Consider the following 19,954-nt stretch of genomic DNA (forward strand, 5'->3'; position numbering starts at 1 on the left):
CTACTTAAGTATCTATGTTCACCACACACTGAAGACTTCATGTATTGCGTGGTGATATTTAGAGACCTCTTGGGCAAGTTAGAGCCTTTGGAGCCTCTCACAGTCACAGAACCATCATATGTCTGGCATCTACAGAAACCGAGGAATCTCTAAAATATCAAGGTCGCGTGGCGAAATGGCATCGCGTCTGACTACGATTACTTAGTAAGTTCGTCATCAGGAGATCGCGGGTTCGACCCCCGTCGTGACCTAGTGCTTTTGCATCTGCAGGTGTTCACCTTTTGGTTTAGGTTTAGGTCTGCACTACACAAGGAAGTGGAGGTGGATGAGGTCGTGCCTGGGTATTTACCCCCGCTATCGCGTTTTCGACGGAGATGGGCCTTGTTCGGTGGCTGGCTGTATCATCCCTGCAGTTCAAACTCGGCGATTGCAGTCAGGAGAACATGACGCCGATAGCCTGTGCGCGGCTGGCGCCAAAGAAGGCTGCTGGATCGAATCTGGCGTCCCGCTGATGGTGGCGTGGTCAATTCGTGGCTGTCCTATGACGTCAGGCTGTGGTTGTCTTCATCCCAAACTTGTAGATTTGAACCTCACGTTCCATCGTTCACGTTCCGACTTTGTGCAGGAAGGACACGGCCACTGGTAAACTGATATAGAGTAGCGAGTTCTGGAGCGTGCGTTCATCTGCGGGGGCCATGCTGAGGAGCAGAAGCGTAATGAAGGCGCAAAAGCAGGCCGCCTTAACAAACGATGATGGGAAGGCCAAGAGCCAAGCCTTTGCAGGGCCTACCTGGCAACATACACGGCATGCTTGGCGTCAAGCACGGCGCCCGTACTAGGCCGCTTGACACATGAACTCGGCTCGACCGTGTTCAGAGTTGGGGGGGCCGCTCTACGATGATTCGAACTGGGACGATGCTGACCAAGTGATGGATGTTACTCGCTGACGGGACCAACTCTCCGTTTGCCGCTTGGCTCTTTCTCTGCCAACATGTCATAGGCGGCCTGCAGGCGCGCACTGCTCTCCGACCACCGTTGCTGGGTAGTCACACTGCGGCTCACCGGACAGGCCGCCTCAGAACACGCCGTGCGCGTGGTGACTACCGCGGGGTGCAGCGTGGAATGGTGCGCATATTGCCGCCAGATATGGCGGAGTATCGGAGGGCAAGCGGCGCCGATGTGCATCATGGCAACAGCATGGCTTAGCGTGGGTGCGCTAAATCTGTATCTATGAGATCTGCGCACGGGCCACCATGCACGGTGCTCGCCCGATTGAGACAGCGCCCCGCGATCGAAGTGGCCCTGGACACTGTGCGTGGGCGTGAGTAACGCTCCACAACCTGAGTCTTTTTTTGTTGTTGATGAGAATGCGACGCGTATGTGTCGTGGATGATGACTGATGGAGTTTGTTTCTGGGGTATGCAGTGTGAATAAAGATGTCGACGCGCGATCATGAAGCATGGCCACCGGGGATGAAGTGGGAGGCCTGGGGGTGGTATCACCCAATGGGGCAGCCATTTCAGCCTCACACCTCTAAACCCCACCCCACCCCACCCATGGGGATTAGCGATCGAGACTTGAGTGAGTGTCGCCTTGTTCCTTTGAGTCGTCAGCTGGCCACTGGCTTAGGATAGGACTATTTCTACCTCGAGGCTGTTCTGTCGAGGCTGGTCTATGGCGATGCAGATGCAATTGGATCTCTTGAGACTGTTCGGTTGATTGTTGATAGCGCTGTAGATGGCGTGGCCATATATGCAAGCTGTGATCTGGAGAAACAATGCTGAGGGGGTGCGTGGCATGATCGAGAGCCCACCGTGCCTAATGCAAGCAGAGTAATGGGTATTGGGGAGTAATGGGAGGGATTAGAAAATGGTTCCGCGTTTTAATTAGGGCAGGTAGGGGCCTATAGGGGCATATACTGTAGGAGGATGCGCCCTAGATTGCAGGCCCCCGATAGAGTGGATGCGGCCCCCATTTGGTTCTAGGCCCAAGGCTTACTTCTTGTTCTCACTCAACTGTATGGAGAGATGGGATACAGCTTCAGAGGCTGGGGCCCTGGACATGCCCTGGGTATCATTGCACCATAATCTTCCCCTCTGCTCTTTTACCCTCACTCTGACTCTCTCAGCCACCTTCCTCCCCGGCACACCTTGAGCTCCTCCATTCTGCTTGCCACCAAGCCAACCAACCATTCACACATACAATCACCCCACCATAATCATAGAGAGCGTGCACCTCCCTGCACACACTCGTGCTCCCCACTCCACACTCCACACACTATACCACCTTGCACCAACCATCAATTCACCACCATCCACCATCCATCACTCTTTCATCACCTACTCCTTCACCTTCATCATCCTTTTTATTGTTCCATTCCTTTGATCCTTTGATCCTTTAACAACTACAGTGTTCCGACCCTCCTCCCCTTACCTCGCCCACTCGCCCGTGCGCCCAGTTGTTGCCCCGACTTGATTACAAGTGATCGGGGCATTGCATTTCCCACCTTCCCGACCTCCCACCCCCCACTCGCGTCCACCGCACACACACACAAACTTCAAACACAACCCGATTCCTTCCTCGTCTCACCTCGACCTTCCTAACATCGTTTGACCCCTTTCATACGCCCTTCACTTTGCACCTACCGACTCATCCCCTTCATCCCCTTTGCCCTAGTCACTCTCATCTTCTTGGGTGAGTCATCCATCAACCATCTTTGCTCGCATTCCCAACTTGCCATTCCCCCCTCTCTCGCACTCAAAACTCTTCCACGACCCGCCACCTTAACCAACCACCACAGCCTCCATCCACATCACCATCCTTTCCTTCCATCACCTCGGTACTAGACGCCAGCCATTCAGAGCCGGCTACTCGCTATCCGCACTCAGCCGAGCCATCGCACCTGCTCTTTCTCCTTTCCTCCACGCCCCAACTGGAGCCTCCACTAACATCAAGACCTCCGATAGGCGTTCATTTATACATTTGAGCCAGCTTTCTCTCCGATTCCCGGCCGCTCGCACGCGTTGCTCGTCCCCCATTTCGCCGCGTTCTTGTCCGCATCGATCCACCTTTGGCACACCTTGAAATAGCCCAACATGGGTGGGTGTATGTCCTCAGAGGCGACCAAGGCGGAGCCGGCGCGCACCGCGCCACCGTCCAGGCCAGCCCCAGCGCCAGCAACACAAAGCGAACCTGGGCAGGTGTCGACTGTCGGAGCGAGCTCGCAAACAGCTTCGACTTCGCACCAGCTGTCAACGCAGCACCAGCAGACGGTGTCGCAAATCAGCCAGGTGACGACAGACGGTCAACTCATCTCAAATGGGAGCGGGGCGCCCCAGAGTAGCAGGCAACAGGGGTTGGCGGCGGCTCTCGCCGCTGCTCCGCCGTCGGAGGGCGACTCGCGGACAAAGAAGGACAACAGCCACCAGATTGACAAGCAGCTAGACGACGACTCGAAGAAATTTAAGAAGGAGTGCAAGCTTCTTCTCCTCGGTGAGTTACATTGACTAGGCCCATGGGGATTCTGTCGCGGAAGGTGGCAACACTGGGGATATGTGTCGTAATGAACCGATGGCGACGTCCATCGACGGCCACTCCTTCCACCGACGCCTCTTGAGAATGGGATATCGCGTTATCACCTTCGTGGCTGTCGGAATTGCGGCTCCGAAAGCCATAAATCCTGTGACAGTGGAAGCTGGTTTCGTCACACTGTCGAGAGGATACAGATCGTCGAGCCGAAGTGGCCTTCAGATTCGGCCGTCGCATGAGCGCCGACGATGAAAGCTTCTCCGGCGTTATCCCCCATTCCCATCTTGCGCAGTCATTCGCTGCAACCACACACGCTTCCACTACCCCTTTAACGCGATGAGCACCGCTAACCCCAGGGTCGGGCGAGTCAGGCAAATCGACGATCGTCAAGCAGATGAAGATCATCCACCAGAACGGCTACACCAGGGAAGAACTCCTGGTGTTCAAGCCTACCATCCACAGCAACGTGCTCGTCTCGGCACAAGCACTGGTGATGGCGATGAGGAAAATCGGTGTCGATCCCGAGGACCCCACGAACCGAACATATGCGGACCGCATCTTGGGCTACAAGATCGACGAGACGGGCCTCGTGTCGCAAGACCTGTTCCACGGCATCGAGGCGCTCTGGCACGACCCCATCATCCCAGTCGTCATGGACCGGTCCTCAGAATTTTACCTCATGGACTCGGCCACGTACTTCTTCTCCAACCTCGACCGCATCGCGTCACCAGAATACCTCCCCAATGAGAACGACGTTCTCCGCGCACGGTCAAAAACAACGGGTATCAGCGAGACAAGGTTTAACATGGGCCAGCTCAGCATCCACATGTTTGATGTCGGCGGACAGCGCAGTGAGCGCAAGAAGTGGATCCACTGTGAGTTCCATTGCGAGGCTGGGTATTGTGGATCGAGGCCCTGAGCAGCCCTTGGATTGGGGGCAGGTGCCAGCGGAGGCTCAACGTATTTCGTACTGCTATCCCAACCTTCCCAAGACGACTCGTGTTGCTGCCGCTGACATCATAGGCTTCGAGGCGGTCACTTCGATCATCTTCTGCGTCGCGTTGAGCGAGTACGACCAGGTCCTGCTCGAGGAGAACGGGCAAAATCGCATGCAGGAGTCGCTGGTGTTATTCGAGTCAGTCATCAACTCGCGCTGGTTCCTGCGCACCTCGGTCATTCTCTTCCTGAACAAGATCGACATCTTCAAGCAGAAGCTGCCCAAGGTGCCTCTTGTCAACTACTTCCCAGAGTACACTGGTGAGTCTGTTTCTTTAATCGTTGTGAATACTTCTAACGTCCAGGTGGCGCCGACATTAACAAGGCGGCCAAGTATATCCTCTGGCGGTTCACGCAGACGAACCGCGCACGCTTGAGCATTTACCCCCACCTAACACAAGCAACGGACACTTCAAACGTGGGTCCTCTACCTTTGCTTGGCTGACATGCAGATCAGGCTTGTATTTGCGGCAGTCAAGGAGACGATTCTGCAGAATGCTCTGCGTGACTCGGGCATCTTGTAATTGCACAATGGGGCGTGTACGTTGGCGGGGTTGCGAGTGGCGACGGCAGGACAGGGCTTCAAACCTGCACAGTGGAAGAGGTTCCCTGCGCGCATGACGATGTCCACTTTGTCGACATCCATGCGTGATGCTACCCACCAGACCTATTCATTCTAGCTCGATCATATCCCTAGTAGTAGTGGTACCTCGTACGGATCATGTTGGCCACGTTGCGAGGCGCGCATGATGTTGCATGTTGCATTTTTGGATGTTGATTGCGTACACGGTGCAGGCTGGGGGCGTTCCTTTGCGCAGACTGAGGTCGCTACCAAATCTCAAGCCGTCTATGAAGAGTACAAGAGCCTGGCCAGTTTTTCCAGTGCTGACAGCAAGTTGCCCAACGTCAGCACGTCACTGCTCGGTTGATGTTGATTCAACGTTTGTGAGGTCAGCCAGGTCACGTGCCAATTAGGAGATGTCTTGGTCCTAAACGTCTCTTGCCATCCTGCACAGATAGATCTCAAGCCCAGCCACTACGCACAAGTGCAAGTGGATGGCATACCTTGATCTATTGGGCATTATGTATAGAAGATAACGTTAGGCCTCCATCCCCATTGAAGCGCTGTACACCGCTTGTCCACATGCCTTCCACTCGCCAGAACCAGAAGAACGCTCATCTTCAATGGGAACGCCGCGAATCGGAAGCTGACGACAAACAAGGACCCAGGTCCCAAGCTCGCGCTAGCTCTAGATTGGGTGCTTAGCTTCGTAGAGACCAGTCCCAACCGGTTCATACAGCTCACAACTCGAACCGCAATTCAACACCGACCCGACTTCAACGGAAGCCCATACTTGCCGACAAATGTCACCCGTGCCAGCTTGGGTAGAATCGACAGCGGCAGGTATCCGTCGCGCTTGGCGAGCTGTCGAGTGGAGAGACAACCTCAGACCTCGTGGCCTGCAAATACCTCCCGGACGAGCCACCAGTAATAAAAAGGGGCCCAGAGCTGCCGCCTTGGCGGAAATCCCGACTAGTGACTAACATGTCGCTCCGCTGGCTCAGCTTTGGCGTGACGGACGGGGAGACGACTCCTCTCTGGAATCAATGGCATTTAACCGACCAGCCATGGACAACTGATTCTCCACCACGCACGCGGACCTTCATGGACGAACGTCTGGGGGCTGCACCGACGCCCAGTTGAATCAATTTGCCATGTGACAAGGTCGAGCCGCCTGTGACATCAGTGTTCAGTGCAACGCCTTGGTCAGACGACTGCCGCCAGATTTCGGCGCGCCAAGGCCTTCCCGAATCCAACCAGCTGGCGCCCAAGCTCTCATCCTGTGCAGAGAATCTGATACCCAACGGATAGATGCGCAGATGATGCACCTCACGCGGAACGCGGGTGGCGACAAGGCGCACGCGCCTCGTAGGCCTACCTCGGCATCGTACTCACCGGGTGAGAGGAAACGAAGTGGCTGGCGCCAACCCGCATATGTGGTAGCCATCGCCCGTCCATGCGGCTAGCTCTCGCACAACTTACTGAAGGTAGCTCGACCCCCATGTCGGGCTCATCGGCCGTTGAACATGGACCGCACAGACCGCTGCGCGACACACTTGGGTCCCACAGACAGTGGACGCATGGGTGTACCGGCTCTAGAGGTTGTTGAGGATATGGTGGAGAAAAGCGAGGAACTTCTGGGACGGCTTCCAGATAGGGTTGGGCACGGCAACCAAATGAACTGCGAGTTCAGCCTGGAGGACACGTCCGGCAGGTCGAATAGCATGCCGACGTCCATGGACAAACAAGCAAGGCCAAAGCGAGTTCGATCCACAGCGATAAGTCCGTAGATGAGGCAACGCGGGGGAAGCGTGATGTTGTGAGGCATCTCTGCGGCGAAACCAAGCCAGATTTTCAAGGTTCGAAGATTGCATCCGAACCTGCGGGGCGAAGCTTCCGGACATGCAAGTGTGGCGACTCGTCATCAATGATGAGATGGGCGGAGACGTGTTCAGAGCGCTGGATGGGGCTAAGATTATTCTCGGAGGACATGGGGCGAGCTATTATGTGAGACATGGCGAGACATTATCTGGAAGATTAAGAGCGATTCATGTGGCTGACTCGCGACCCCGCTGGCCAACTGGGTTAAGAGCTAGTGAGACAGATCGACACGTCTCACCGCCTCCGTTCAAGGACCGCACGGGAAGACTATCCAGCGATATGAAGATTGATAAGTGAAACTCGGACAGTGGGTTGGATTTTGGTTTTGATCAGATCACGGGGTGTCTGCAACCGGCTCCGCCCCGGGCCTTCGGGCCCAGTTCCGACAATACCTGCGATCAATCCGGAAGAGATAGATACTGAATCCGGTCGGAAAGGACACCGATCAAGGCGGATGGACAGCGACGCCGAAAACCGACACGTTGTTGACGTTGGGGCAACGTCCACGAACGTGCGATTCTGGCGAGGTCTCAGACAGAATTGCCGAAGTGTGACATGCGAGGCGATGGTCAACCCCATGATTTCGTGACTTTGGCGCCTTCATTTTCCACACGATGATGCGGCGGGAGCGGGAAATGTCGTGGGCGTGCGATTCGTGAGCTGCAGGGGTGTGCCAATCATCACAGCCGGGTCAAACGCCGCCCAACGCGGCCACTTCCCTGCACCAATGGCAACTGGGTCGGAGGCGCCTACATCCATGGAGTCCTTGCTGTGGCAGTCACCAGGTCTCCCGGAGATGAGCTTGGGGCTAGGGGCTAGATGGCAATGACGGTGACGCTTGGTCCGCTGGACCACTGTTTGTAACTGACCGCAACAACGGGTACTTGTGGGGTCCATTAAGAGAGGGAGAACCGATATAATGAGGCTGGACGCATGGTGTGTTAATGGGATATCGTGAATCGTGAGACAAGTGGAGGAAGAGTAGCTCAGGTTGATGTTTCAGCCTGGTAGGCAGTATATATAGCCCATTTGGTCCTCAGCATCGATGGCAAGGTACTCCAATAAACAACGTGTTCATCTGCAGAGTAACAATCAGGACGAGATAGACGTCAGGGAGAGGAGGACGCAAACACGACCAAGCCAGACCTGTCGAGGATCGGCGTGCTGCCCGAAACAGGGAACTTGTCCGGACGGACGCTAGGCATACGCATACGACAGAGTCAGTCATACGACACTGGTCGGATACCCGTCCGGGCTTGGCAGAGGCTTGTGGGAGCTCGGTGTGGTGACTAAACGGCCCTACTAGCACAACACTGTTGCCATGGCGTCAGCGGCCTGTTCATCAAATGGGCGTTCGAGATCGGCTGGGTGACTCTCCCTCGATGGCTCTGCTCCAATAAGGGCTTGCCTGAGAACTAGGTAACCTAATATTATACCAGACGCTCAGCCAATTCGGGCGGCGAAACATTCCTTGCCGACGCCAGTCCCCAACTGCCACTGCTGGCGCCCTCACCGGCCCCCGACGTAGCAGGGGCAAGGAGGCTAGTCACGCACTGTTGGCGGGTCTTGCCGATGTCTGCGTATTTTTTCGTGCTTGAACCCAGGAGAGGAGGGCGGAATGTGGCAGTGGCGCCAACGAAAATTTGTCGTTCCACCCCAGTTGAGTGTGGTATGTGGCGCCGCGGACATTCCGTCCTCTGGCAATGATGGTGGCTTACAGGAAGAGAAATTACTGGACGCATATCCGTGACCGGTGTTTGATGGTCACTATTGTGGTGGCGAGGAGATGCATAAAATTGATGGTGGCGTATGGACTCCAAAATCAACATCCCAAGTGGCCTACGAGTCTAAGCACGCGGCGCAGCTAGGAGTCACGGGGATTTTTCTTCAGGCTCTTAACCACACCCATCGCTGTTACGATCGAGCTGCGCCCACCGTCGCCAGGACACTACGGACACCGCCTTTTGACAAAGACATCATGATGCAACTCGGCGCCATCTCCACAAGAGCCGTCACTGTCTACCGTCTGCAGGAACAGTTCCATTAGCGCTCGGCATAGCCATTATACCGGTGCGGCGCTTACGTCGCCTTGTCGTTGCCTAGGAAGTAGAGGGCTGTGGGAGTGTCGAAACGCACACAAAGCACTGACTTGTGGACACTCCTTGTGCCCCTTGGAGATCAGGGAGGGATCTGCAGGGCGGAATGCTGTGACGAAAGGCTAGCGATGACGAAGTGCTAGCGATTTCCGGTGTGAGCGGACGGACATATATTCGTCCTTTGAACTGAAACCGGCTTCCGGAGAGTTTTGAAATGCACGTGTGGTAGAGTCTGGTCTGCTGGGCTTGAGCATACTGTGAGTTTTGGTTCTTTGTAGTTGGTGTCAGCCGCGGTAGAACAGAGGCCTCGGGACGCCGGCCGGCGGAGAAGAGGGCGCCGGGAGAAAGGCACACAGGGGCTCGGCCACGGTCCGCGGTGGTGACGGCCCGGCCGTGGAATGTCCAAGGTAACGTCATCAACAGGCGTCGGCGCCACCGACAGTGTTACTCGTGGATGCATGCCACGAGCACATGTATGGGATGCGTCGTGTGCGGGTGTTTGCGCGGGATGACTCGGTTCTTCTAAACGACGGCTAACTTAGGGTTTAACTGTTCGGGTTTCGGAGATCCGCAGATCAACAGGGGTTGGCACCCTTTCATGCCTTGCAAGGTTTGGGCGTCGATCCCCCAGATGTGGGGTCGATCAATGATTGCATTGAGAGCGGCCGGTTTGATGAATCGTACGCCACAGCACCATGGCACCAGAGTTCTGGGCTCATGGGCTCATGATCCTGGGTCGTAAAGTCAAAGCCCAGGCAAACAAGCCAAGGTCCCAGGGCGCATGATAGATGGGACAGGGAAAGGGGCAGAAAAACTTGTAAACCCGAGACAGATCTTGTCTGAATGCACGTGGAAGACAAGTTCTCTACACATGCTCGCACATCGCGCACGGCTACAGACCAGCAGGCAGACATTCAAGCGACTGGCGATCGGTTGAGATGAACGCCGCATGCCGCATGCCGTGGCTCGGCATCGCTCGGCATGGCGCATTTGGATGACAGGCCCGTCCAGAACGGATAAGGGCGGTTTGGGCGTACGTCGACCGACACCTTGACAGCTCGACTACCGTTGTACACCCGCTAGGCCGCTAGAGCCGCGGGAGAAGCAAAAGCATAGAGAGATAGGATAGGCACAGAGATTACCCTGGGTGAGGATTGTTGTTCCAATGCTTATGATCCGACACATATCCGCCAGCTGTTCTCATCTTCCTGTGGGGGCTAGCAGGAAGCGGCAGATCCAGAAAATTGTCAGGAACTGTTCATGTTCCTCATACAAACGTACATCTGCCACCCTGGAAACCTTTACTCCCCATGCCTCCCGCCTGCCGGCAACTCGGATATCTGACCACTCCTTCATCTCCGTTTGCATCGCATCTCATCAAGACGGTAACCGCCGGCAAGCGCCACATATCTTTGCTCACAAACGATTTCCTCCTCTGCGATATATGTGGCTTCTGTAACATCTTCAACTTATTCATCTCTTCTAGACTATTCATCTTCAGGTCGACGACGCCTCTGACGACGGCATCCCCACCCGCAGCCTCAAGTCCCCACACCCACTTCACACCCACTCTCCCCCACTCTCCCCACTTCCCCACGCCACCGAGGTTAGAACACACATCAACAACACCCATTACCGCACGTTATTTTGTCCGCTTCGTTTGGCCGCTGCCACAACCTACCCCACCTTATCTATCGCGTGTGCACCACCCAGTAGCCACATCGCAGGCGGGGTGGGCTTGTTCCACCCTCCTCCACTATCCTCGCCCTTCCCTTGATCTCGGCACAGGATCGACACTGATCGACACTGCGCCGTTGCAATCTACCTCGGCTGGGGTGACAGACGTCCACCTCGTAATATGGCCGACATGCGCCGCCGGGACCTCCCAGCGCGTCTCCACCACGCCCACTCGCCTCCGCAGCTTGGCCAAGTCGGCGCACCACCACATCAACAGCAGCCGCACGCTCACCCGCCACACCCGCAACCCCCCGCACCACAGCTCCTTTCAAACCACCACCCCGCTCATCACATTCCACGCGACCATCTCTGGGATCATCCCCGACCGCCTGCGCCCCTCTCCACATCCCCCACAAGCAGTTCGTCGTCGCGTTCCGGTCCGGCCAAAAACCTCCGTTGTGTCTTCCCCGGCTGTGGCAAGCTCTTCACTCGCAAGGTGAGTTTCCCGTCTCGGTTCATGACTCGGGTGTAACTCGGGGTTCGCCTTGGATGCTAAAGTACATGGGACTGCCACAGTGCAGCTTTTGGCTGACATCATCCCCCTTTCTTTCCCCATCATTCCATTTCCCCCCAAAGGACAGCGCTAACGCTACCAGGATCATCTCATCCGCCACGCTGCCAACCGTAAGTGATTTGTGCTGCTCACTGCGCGCACGATCTTGTTTTGCTCGTAAATTTCCTTGGCCCACAGTTTCCTTGCGCTTCTTGTCCCTCACACACAACGCGCCCAGGCGTATAGCGGTTGCTTGGTTGCTTGTCGGATCTGAATCTGATGGCATACATCCCGCGGGCGGGTTTTTGTGGCAGGTGCAGGTGGAGCTGCACCGTGTCACCACCGGTAAACGGCTGAATTGCGGGATGGGTGGAGTGATGGGAGTTTAGGATGCGGAGGCGAGAGGTGGCTTTTGGGGCTTTGGGGGATTTGGCTGGCAGTCAAGTGGCAGCTTGGCTGCTTGGATCGATACGAAAGCAAAGTTGCGTCACGAGATGAGCGCTGACCGATGCCTTGTCACCCATACCACCCCCCCTGACCTCTTTCACCCTGACTTGTTACGTTTAACCGAACCGTGCCTGACAATCCGCCAATGCCGTCCGGGACCACCCAACCTCTGTTTTTGCTGGTTTGGCCTTGCAACTTGTTCCGTCCAACAACCTCGCCACGGGCCTCGGCAACTGGGAACTGGGAACTGGGCCCATTCTCCGCCGTCCGACTTGTCTTGAATTCGAACAACTACGTACTCAAACTACCCACTACCCGCTGACATGGACACGACCGCGACTACGACTCCTCTCATCCCCAACGCCCCATGGCCGCCACAACCCGCCCCTCCACCGCCCGCACAACTTGCGGCACATGATGCTCCTTTGTGTACCTGACCAACATTGAAACAACAGACTCGCAACCAAACTTTCATTGTGGCACTTGTGGCCGCTCCTTCCAGCGACTCGATCTTCTACAACGTCACGAGAGGCGTCGGATTTGCGATCACAAGCGTTATCCGAAGCGGATGCGGACTGGCACTGGACCGACACAGCCACAGCTGACTCCGACTTCTGGACCCGTCGACCATGCCTCCACGTCGAGCTCGGACTCCACAGGGCAGTCGTCATCCATGCCACCACCAAATAACCGTCCGTCGCCAAACCCTATTCAGTCACATCATGGCCATTCGACACATTCGCACGCCAGCAGTCACGACCATTCGCACCATTCGGGCGCCGACTCTGGGCGCTCGGGGCGTAGTGTCGCCTCATCCGTCACTGGTGCCTTTGAATCGTCCACTTCGGAAGGCTTCCCAGTGCACGACCTGCTCGGCGGTAGCGGCAGCTCCACATCCTCGTCTCTTCTGCAGTCCCTTCCGTCAACTGGAGTCGCTCCCAGACGCCGAACTGGTGATAGTGGAACGCCGTTCCAGCTAACAGCTGGTCCGCTCGTCATGGAGCCGCAGCAGGCCGACTTTGGTTTTGGCCTAGGCCCTCCAGATCCATGGGAGGCGCTGCTGCAGAACACGATGGTCCCCAATTTTTGGACTGAACCTAACGTGCCCGAGACCTCGTTCGATTTCGATTCGCTACTCCAGCATGGCCCCATGCGCCCACAGGAGAGCGCTGAGAGGCACGGAAGTGGAGGAAGAGCTGGTGCCAGTGTGGGTGGTAATGAGGACATGCTCGATGTTGGAGACGTCTTACTAGAGCGCCTCAACAACAGTTATCCAGTGAGTTTGTTCTGAGGGTAGGCGTGTGCGCTCACGGGCCTGTGGGATTTGACCAACTCTGTGCCAAAACCTACCAGACTCGTGTCGCGATGCCTGTGGTCACCGAGGACTTGGCGTTGGCTCCAGCCGCCGCCTGCTCTCCCGCCCGCAGCAGCTGGGGCTGACATGCCCAGGATCTCAGCTTGACCGCCCCAGACCTCACAGAGGCACTCGAGCTCCATTGGAGTCTGGTGGCCCCGAGCTTTCCTTTTATTCACCGTGGAACGTTTGACGTTGACACCGCTGCCACCGAATTAGTCGTCATGATGGTCGTCACTGGTGCGGTACACAGTGACCGCCCTCGACGTGACGACGGCAAACTCGTTCGCACTGTGCGCTCAAACCTTCTTAAAGATCACTGCGGTCTCGACATGCAACTTTCTGCTCTTCAAGCATACACTCTCTGCCATGTTTTCGACACTTGGTACAGCGACACCGAGTCGCTTTTTGTTGCCCAATGTATGTGGCCCGTCGTCGTTTCACACAGTCGCAAAGTCGGCATAGGCGTCGCAGGGTCGTCGAGCCCCCAAGGTCAAGGCGTGGGCGCGTGGGTCGCGTGGGCCAAGGACGAGGAGCGCCGGCGGACAGCCTACGCAATTTTATTAATCGACACACAAATAAGCACGTTCTGGTCGCAATATCCCAGCCGACAGCTTGCCATTTTTGCGCACAACATCAATCTCCCCTGCCCCGCTACACAGTGGGAAGCGTGCACTGCCTCGGATTGGGTCCTCGCTCGCCAGGTCGAGGGCTCTGGTGACCGCCCGGCTCGTCAGCAGAGACAGGGTTTCCAACCAGGTCTTCATCCTAAGTTTCAAGTCAACGTCATCCACGAGGGGTACTCGAGCGCAGTATTATCCGCACTGGCAGCCGAAAGCGCCTCATCCAAGGTGGACACAGACAACGTGTTCGCCGTCAGTCTTGTGCTTACTGGTCTCCTCGCAATTGCGTGGGACTGTCGTACCCGAGGCGGATTGGGCTTGCGCTTTCGCGACGGCAGCAAGCACTGGCGCTCGATTGTTCTCAACGCAGTCGTCAACTTGCGCGCCGAGCACGAGGTTGCAACCGCCCATCTCCCGCCTAGCGTCGAGAACCGCGACCTACGCGACAGCATCGCGATCGGGATCATCTCGATTCTCAGCGACATCCCAATGCTCCAGGTCGCGGCCGGCTCGACGAGCGTATGTGGCGCAACCATCGGGCTGACGCAATTTACCGACGCTGAGCGCCGCCTCAAATTATGGGCGCCAACGCCCGACGCGTGGACATGCCTCTGGCAGAGTACCCGGTACCTTCGCGACGCCCTTTTTTCCGACTGGGGTACGTACACTCCCTGGGCCGTGTTCCTCACTACGCTGGTCGTGTGGGGCTACGCCTCGGGGGCCGACCGCACGCTAGCACCACCCTCTCCCGACCTAGGAGCGTCAAGTAGCGCATCCGCGCTACTTGATGGCATCTTCCGCTCTCCAGCACGTGTGGACCTCAACGCAGGCGTGACAGATCTTTTGGCCACCGCTGCCCGCCGCCTCAATGACCTTGGTCAGCCCCTTGACCGCGAGTCCGCCGCCCTCCTCTGGCGCCTCGCTGGCGGGTCGGGCGATCCATCGCTATCCCCAACGAGGTACGCTACATGGCGTCGAATCTAATCCTTTCAGACTGAGTACATAATTTTTATTCACTGCAGAACAAAGAGCGTTGTAGCATAGGCGAGGCTGTAAGAGTGATAGCAGAAATGTGACAGAAGCAACAACACAGTGCGCCATTGTCGTAATGGAACTGCCGACTAAATCCCTCACCCCATCACTGGCCCCACTCTAACCTTGTCCGCTCCCCGTTCCACTGCCGTCATGGGTGTAATGATAATGGCTGCTGTACTAGTCGAGAATGGGCATGGCAGAAATGCATATGTGCCGGAGCTTGATGTTTACGGACTTTTCCTGTCGGTGTTTCCCTTACTCTGTGGCGAGTGGAATGATGGTGTGGTTGCAGAGACTTCTCCCTATCCTTCTCACGTTGCCCACAGCTCCATGTTCCCACATACTAGTCTTAACCGGCCTCTCTCATTTCCCCCCTGAAAGACGCCCGCGAGAACATCGCGACCGTCGCTTGTGTATCGCGTTAGCTACTCGGCGTCTACCCACTTGCCTCCAGCACCAGATTAATCTCAGAACGACGAATTCCGACGATATCCATTCAAACTATTGGATAGCGCCGAAGACTAGAACCAACACATGCGGCGACAAGGTACGATGGTTTGGCTGAAGCCGATTTGGTCAGATGCCACCTCCTGCATTCACCTACAACCTTTCACCGACCGCGTCAATGGAACAACATTTGATGGCGTTTCTGTAACCTTGGACGGCGTGGGTTCCATACAACGATTGACGACATCCTCAGACGCGCGCTCGCCAGAAGTCCGATGGCGTCGGCTGACATCTTCATTGCGTCATTCCTCAACTCCTCGACTCCTCCGCCTCCGTTTCCTCTTTCCCTGTTCTTCAAGATGGGCTATACATGATGCAGGGTATGTCTATATCTAACACTCTCGCTTCCTCATCAAACCATGCCGGTCTATGACTGCCAATGGCAACCCCCCAACGTCGTAGGCCCCTCAACACAAGGCAACACCCCCACCGAGATGATAGGACCTTACGATGCACCTCCTCTCGCTACTCTAGACCATCTCAGACAGTCTACGCGGGACTCAAGCCTTGGCCTTGAGCGCGCGTTTCCTCTCCTTCCGCGCCTCCTTGTCTCGTCTCTTGGCCTGGCGCGCCGCCCGCCGCGCTTCCTTATCCCCCCGCTCGGCCTGCTTAGCCGCCCGCGACGCGAGCTTGGCGGCTCGCTCGCCTCGGCGTGCATCGCGGCGCGCCCGGTGTTCCTCCTTACTCTCCCCTTCCGCAGATTCATCGTTTTGGGATGTGAGCTTTGATTCGGCCTCAGCTTTCCTCGCCACTTTCTCCGCTTTGCGGGCGGCCTTTTCCTCCTTGCGCGCCGCCTTCTCTGCCCGCCGGACGGCTTTCGACGAGCTCTCCGCGGCGTCGGAGGGTGTCTTCACAGCCATCGTCTCATCTACCACCACTTCCACGGCCCCCTCACTGGAGCTCCCCGAGCTCTCCTCATCGTCTGTGGCCCGCGGCGTATGCTCCTTGCTCGCGGTGGTGCTCCGGAAGAAGCCAGAGTAAAGCTTGCGCTTCGCGATTTCCTTGCTGCTCCGCGCGGCGATGCTTAGCGCTGGCTTTGGAGGTTCGGTGGTGGTCGGCGTTGAGGCGCCCGACGTAGCTGCGGATGCTAGAGAGGCTGCGGTAGAGGCGAAGATGCTGCTGTCAGCTGGGAGGTTCCTTCCCAGTTGGGCTTGGCGAATGGAGCCAACGCATTCGCCGACATGACGGCGGGCATGAGTAGACAGTGTGCTAGTCGTCCATCCCATTCCATCGCATGCCCAGCTCTGTACGTGTTGCACTCACTGGTCCCAGAAGGGGATGGCCTCGTCACGGTCCTTGCCGATACCGCTCATCGTCTTCTTCTGCACGACGGGCAGGGGCCGGGTCGCGTGTCCATGCTTCAGGGCTGGGGTCAGCGAGGCTGTCCTCCGGGGCTGGGGAGGATAGCTGTAGCGGCCTGAACACCGGCGGTTGCTCCCCATATCGTGTGGCCGACTCGTGAGACAGAACAGGGCATGAGGTGCATCATGTGCGATGTGAGGCGCTGTGCTCGACCCGGAAAAGTAAAACTCACCAGTCCCTTTTCCTTTCCATCCTTGCCGCACGAGGTGGTCGTGTGGGTCGAAGCTCTTCTCCTTGGTCTTCCCGAGTCCTGCGCGCATGGTTGTTGTTGTTCTTTATGGGGGAGATGAGAAATTCTTGGTGGAGGTGGGGTTGGGGCGAACCATCACGTGGATAAACACGTGACCTCCCGATCGGAAAAGTCGGTACGTCACTTGCCAAGCAGAGTGGTTAGAGAACATGTTCCGCATCGGCGTCCCTACCTTCCTCCACTGTGACAGGCAACCTCTTTGTCATCATCAACTCATCCATCATTGATACATCTATCACCATGTCGTCCCCGAACACGGTAAAGGGCGGCGGATTCCACTCGCACCCCTATACCACTTCTCTCGGGTACACAAACCCAAGGGCCCAGCGCGTCGCGACCTTGCCTCCAACCCCTGGCGTCGAGGAGGAGCCAACCCCTCACCATGAGCCCCACACTTTCGTCCGCCACCGGGCCCGGAGAGGCATGTCGGTCGAACGCATGCAATCGTGAGCTAAAGTCTCTTGTGTGAACTGACTGCAGAATCATCTCATCCAAAGAGCGTAGCGTGACCGACTTTGTGGGCGTGCCCATTTCGCCAGAAGAAATCAAGCAACAGCCCAGGAAGGTGAGTGACTCAACCTGGATGGAAGATATCTCTTGTCCGTCCGGGCGGCTGATTTGATTGGCGTTACCATTGGCTGACATCAGCTCCGTAAATACTATGAAAACCTCGAGACGATCCACGACGGCTACGAGGAGGTGGACGGGCTGCTCTCCGGCGAGTTGCCGTCGATCATCGTCAGCTCGTTCTTCAACGAAACTGTGTCTGGCGACTCGGAGCCGCAACGCTCAAAGTCATACGCATCGCTTGGCGGGTTTGGGTCGGGCCAAGGATCGCGCGCGACGTCACCTCACCCTAACTGGAATCTGCGATCGCTCAGGCACTGGGGCCCAATTGATGAGGGCATGATGCAAGCGAATGGGGATGAGGAGACCGCGACCGAGCGGACGCCCCTCGTCGTCGGGGCGAGGGAAGAGGAGCGAGAGCGCGTGGTCAAGCTCGCCATAAATGGTGAGCCTCAACTCTGGGAATGCAGCTGACGGCAGTCAACACAGCCGTCAACTTCGTCCTTGTCGGTGCAAAGATTGTTGCAGTCCTCTATTCGTCCTCGATCTCGCTCATTGCGTCGCTTGTCGACTCGGCACTGGATCTGCTGTCCACGTTGATCATTGTCGGAACGAACTGGGCCATCGGTGTGCCAACAGACCGCCACTTGGTGAGCTCAGCTGGTAGATAAGCTCACAACAGTACCCCGCTGGGAAAAGGCGATTTGAGCCTCTTGGTGTGGTAAGTTGCCCAACACAATTGCACTCACCTTAGCTTATCTTCTCTGTCGTCATGATCGTCTCGTTCATCCAGGTCTTCATCGAGTCCCTGCAACGCTTGAACCGCGCACTCCGCGGTGACGAGCCGCCCGTAGACCTCAACATTATCGGTGTCGCCACAATGTTGGCCACCATCGGGGTCAAGGCCGTCCTGTGAGTGATTGGGAGAACTGAACTAACCTCCAGCTGGATGTGGTGCTCGAATATCCCTTCATCGTCCGTGCAAGCCCTGGCGCAGGACGCGGAGAACGATGTTTGGTTAAATGCCATCTCGCTGTCCTTTCCCGTGGGCCTAACGCACCGTCGCGAATGCTGACCCTCAGTACATTGGACACAAGCTTGGATCCAACTTGCTCGATCCCATCGGCGGTCTGTGCCTCTCGGCGTACATCATCATTGAGTGGATCAAGACATTGCTCCAAAATTTTGCGAACTGTATGTCCCTGAAGCACGCGGCGACGCTGACACGTAGTGTCAGGCAAACGGGCCTCGTCAGACCAGTACACACGTGTGCTGTACATGGTGTCGCGCTTCAACCCCGTGCTGGAGATCTCAGAAGTCGAGGTGTACCACATTGGGTGAGTAACCTGGTCGGCTAAACTGATACCTGTGACGACCTGGTGGTTGAAGTCGACGTGATTCTTCCGCGCAAGACCTCCCTTCGCTTTGCGCATGACGTTGGAGAGACTATCCAGTGAGTCGACAGGTTTGTCCGAGACACTGACTCGCACAGGTGCATGTTGGAAAAGTGAGGCTAAGGAAATCGGACCCTGCTGACCGCAGCCTCGACGGCGTGCTCCGTGCCTATGTCCAGTGCGTCGCCATTACCCATATGAACAAAGCTGACAGTTCAGCACCGACTACTCATCATCCAATCCGTAGGTACCAGCACAATGGTGGCTGGAACGCTCAGACGGCTGAGACTGATGGCGCAGGTCCCAACACACGTCCCGCCGGAAGGATGGCGCCAATCCGGTTCCGCTCCGAGCACCATCGCCAGATGAAGATTCGCCATCCATATCGGGATCCGCGACTCCTAGAGCCTCAACCGGCTTCCCCTTCCCGCAGCGAGGTCGCGAGGTTTTGCGCAAATGAACGACTGTTGGAGGAAGGAGAAGGGAGCTGGAAACGAAAGGGGCCTGATACGTCCACCCCGACGCCACCACACATGGGCCCCTGGCGACGCCACATTACTCCGATGTTGCGGGCTACATACCCCCCGCCTAGGAATGCGGAACCCCATGGATATCTTTCTGTGGACGTAGCGGAGCACTCGCGACTCACTCGATGGCAGCAATGTCTGATGTTTTGGACTGTGATGCGCGCGCAATGCCAATCAGGAATGCGCAAATGATGAACTGATGAAATGAAGATTGACGAACGACACACGCCACCCTGTACCTGTTGTAGAACTCTTTGAGACAATGGGCTGAAACCACCCGACACTTGTGAGTGATGTTTACTGCAGGTGTGGGCCTCCAGTGCGGGTGTGGACGCCGCACTCTCGCACTCAAGGGCATCAATGGGCAATGGGCAGCATCAAGGAAAACGTCAAGGGAAGTGTAGGGCAGCTAGTGCGCCCGTGCGCGCCAACGCTCTTGAAGTGCTTCGCGTAGATGCGCTGATGAGCTGATGCCTCGCTTCGCATCCTGCGCGTCGCAAAACTCACGTCGAAGACGACGGGCGCAGAGACAGTTTGGGAGCCCTCAAAAGCAAGGGGCCCGCTTGTAAACACCGCGGCTGCCTTCCTTTGGGAG

The 19,954-nt window shown here is 56.7% G+C and overlaps 4 protein-coding genes across 4 annotated transcripts; 3 read left to right on the top strand and 1 right to left on the bottom strand.

The window, feature by feature from the left end:
- Positions 1–3,095: 3,095 nt before the first annotated feature.
- Positions 3,096–5,048, top strand: GPA2 (uncharacterized protein; the record flags this gene model as incomplete). Its single annotated transcript, XM_060602305.1, has 5 exons — positions 3,096–3,492; positions 3,885–4,403; positions 4,552–4,785; positions 4,830–4,942; positions 4,977–5,048. 5 exons carry the CDS (start codon positions 3,096–3,098, stop codon positions 5,046–5,048), a joined length of 1,335 nt encoding a protein of 444 aa, XP_060458712.1.
- Positions 5,049–12,413: 7,365 nt separating this feature from the next.
- On the top strand, positions 12,414–14,701 carry CcaverHIS019_0510760 (uncharacterized protein; the record flags this gene model as incomplete). The annotated part of the gene is made up of 2 exons (XM_060602306.1): positions 12,414–13,016; positions 13,190–14,701. 2 exons carry the CDS (start codon positions 12,414–12,416, stop codon positions 14,699–14,701), a joined length of 2,115 nt encoding a protein of 704 aa, XP_060458713.1.
- Positions 14,702–15,759: 1,058 nt separating this feature from the next.
- CcaverHIS019_0510770 (uncharacterized protein) lies at positions 15,760–16,881 on the bottom strand (the record flags this gene model as incomplete). Its single annotated transcript, XM_060602307.1, has 3 exons — positions 15,760–16,375; positions 16,523–16,625; positions 16,794–16,881. 3 exons carry the CDS (start codon positions 16,879–16,881, stop codon positions 15,760–15,762), a joined length of 807 nt encoding a protein of 268 aa, XP_060458714.1.
- Positions 16,882–17,111: 230 nt separating this feature from the next.
- On the top strand, positions 17,112–19,292 carry CcaverHIS019_0510780 (uncharacterized protein; the record flags this gene model as incomplete). Its single annotated transcript, XM_060602308.1, has 13 exons — positions 17,112–17,317; positions 17,352–17,436; positions 17,520–17,883; positions 17,919–18,088; positions 18,121–18,159; positions 18,193–18,350; positions 18,384–18,483; positions 18,521–18,632; positions 18,670–18,775; positions 18,882–18,891; positions 18,931–19,010; positions 19,052–19,075; positions 19,133–19,292. 13 exons carry the CDS (start codon positions 17,112–17,114, stop codon positions 19,290–19,292), a joined length of 1,614 nt encoding a protein of 537 aa, XP_060458715.1.
- Positions 19,293–19,954: the final 662 nt, after the last annotated feature.

This window comes from Cutaneotrichosporon cavernicola (genome assembly GCF_030864355.1).
Source record: "Cutaneotrichosporon cavernicola HIS019 DNA, chromosome: 5".
NCBI lineage: Eukaryota > Fungi > Basidiomycota > Tremellomycetes > Trichosporonales > Trichosporonaceae > Cutaneotrichosporon > Cutaneotrichosporon cavernicola.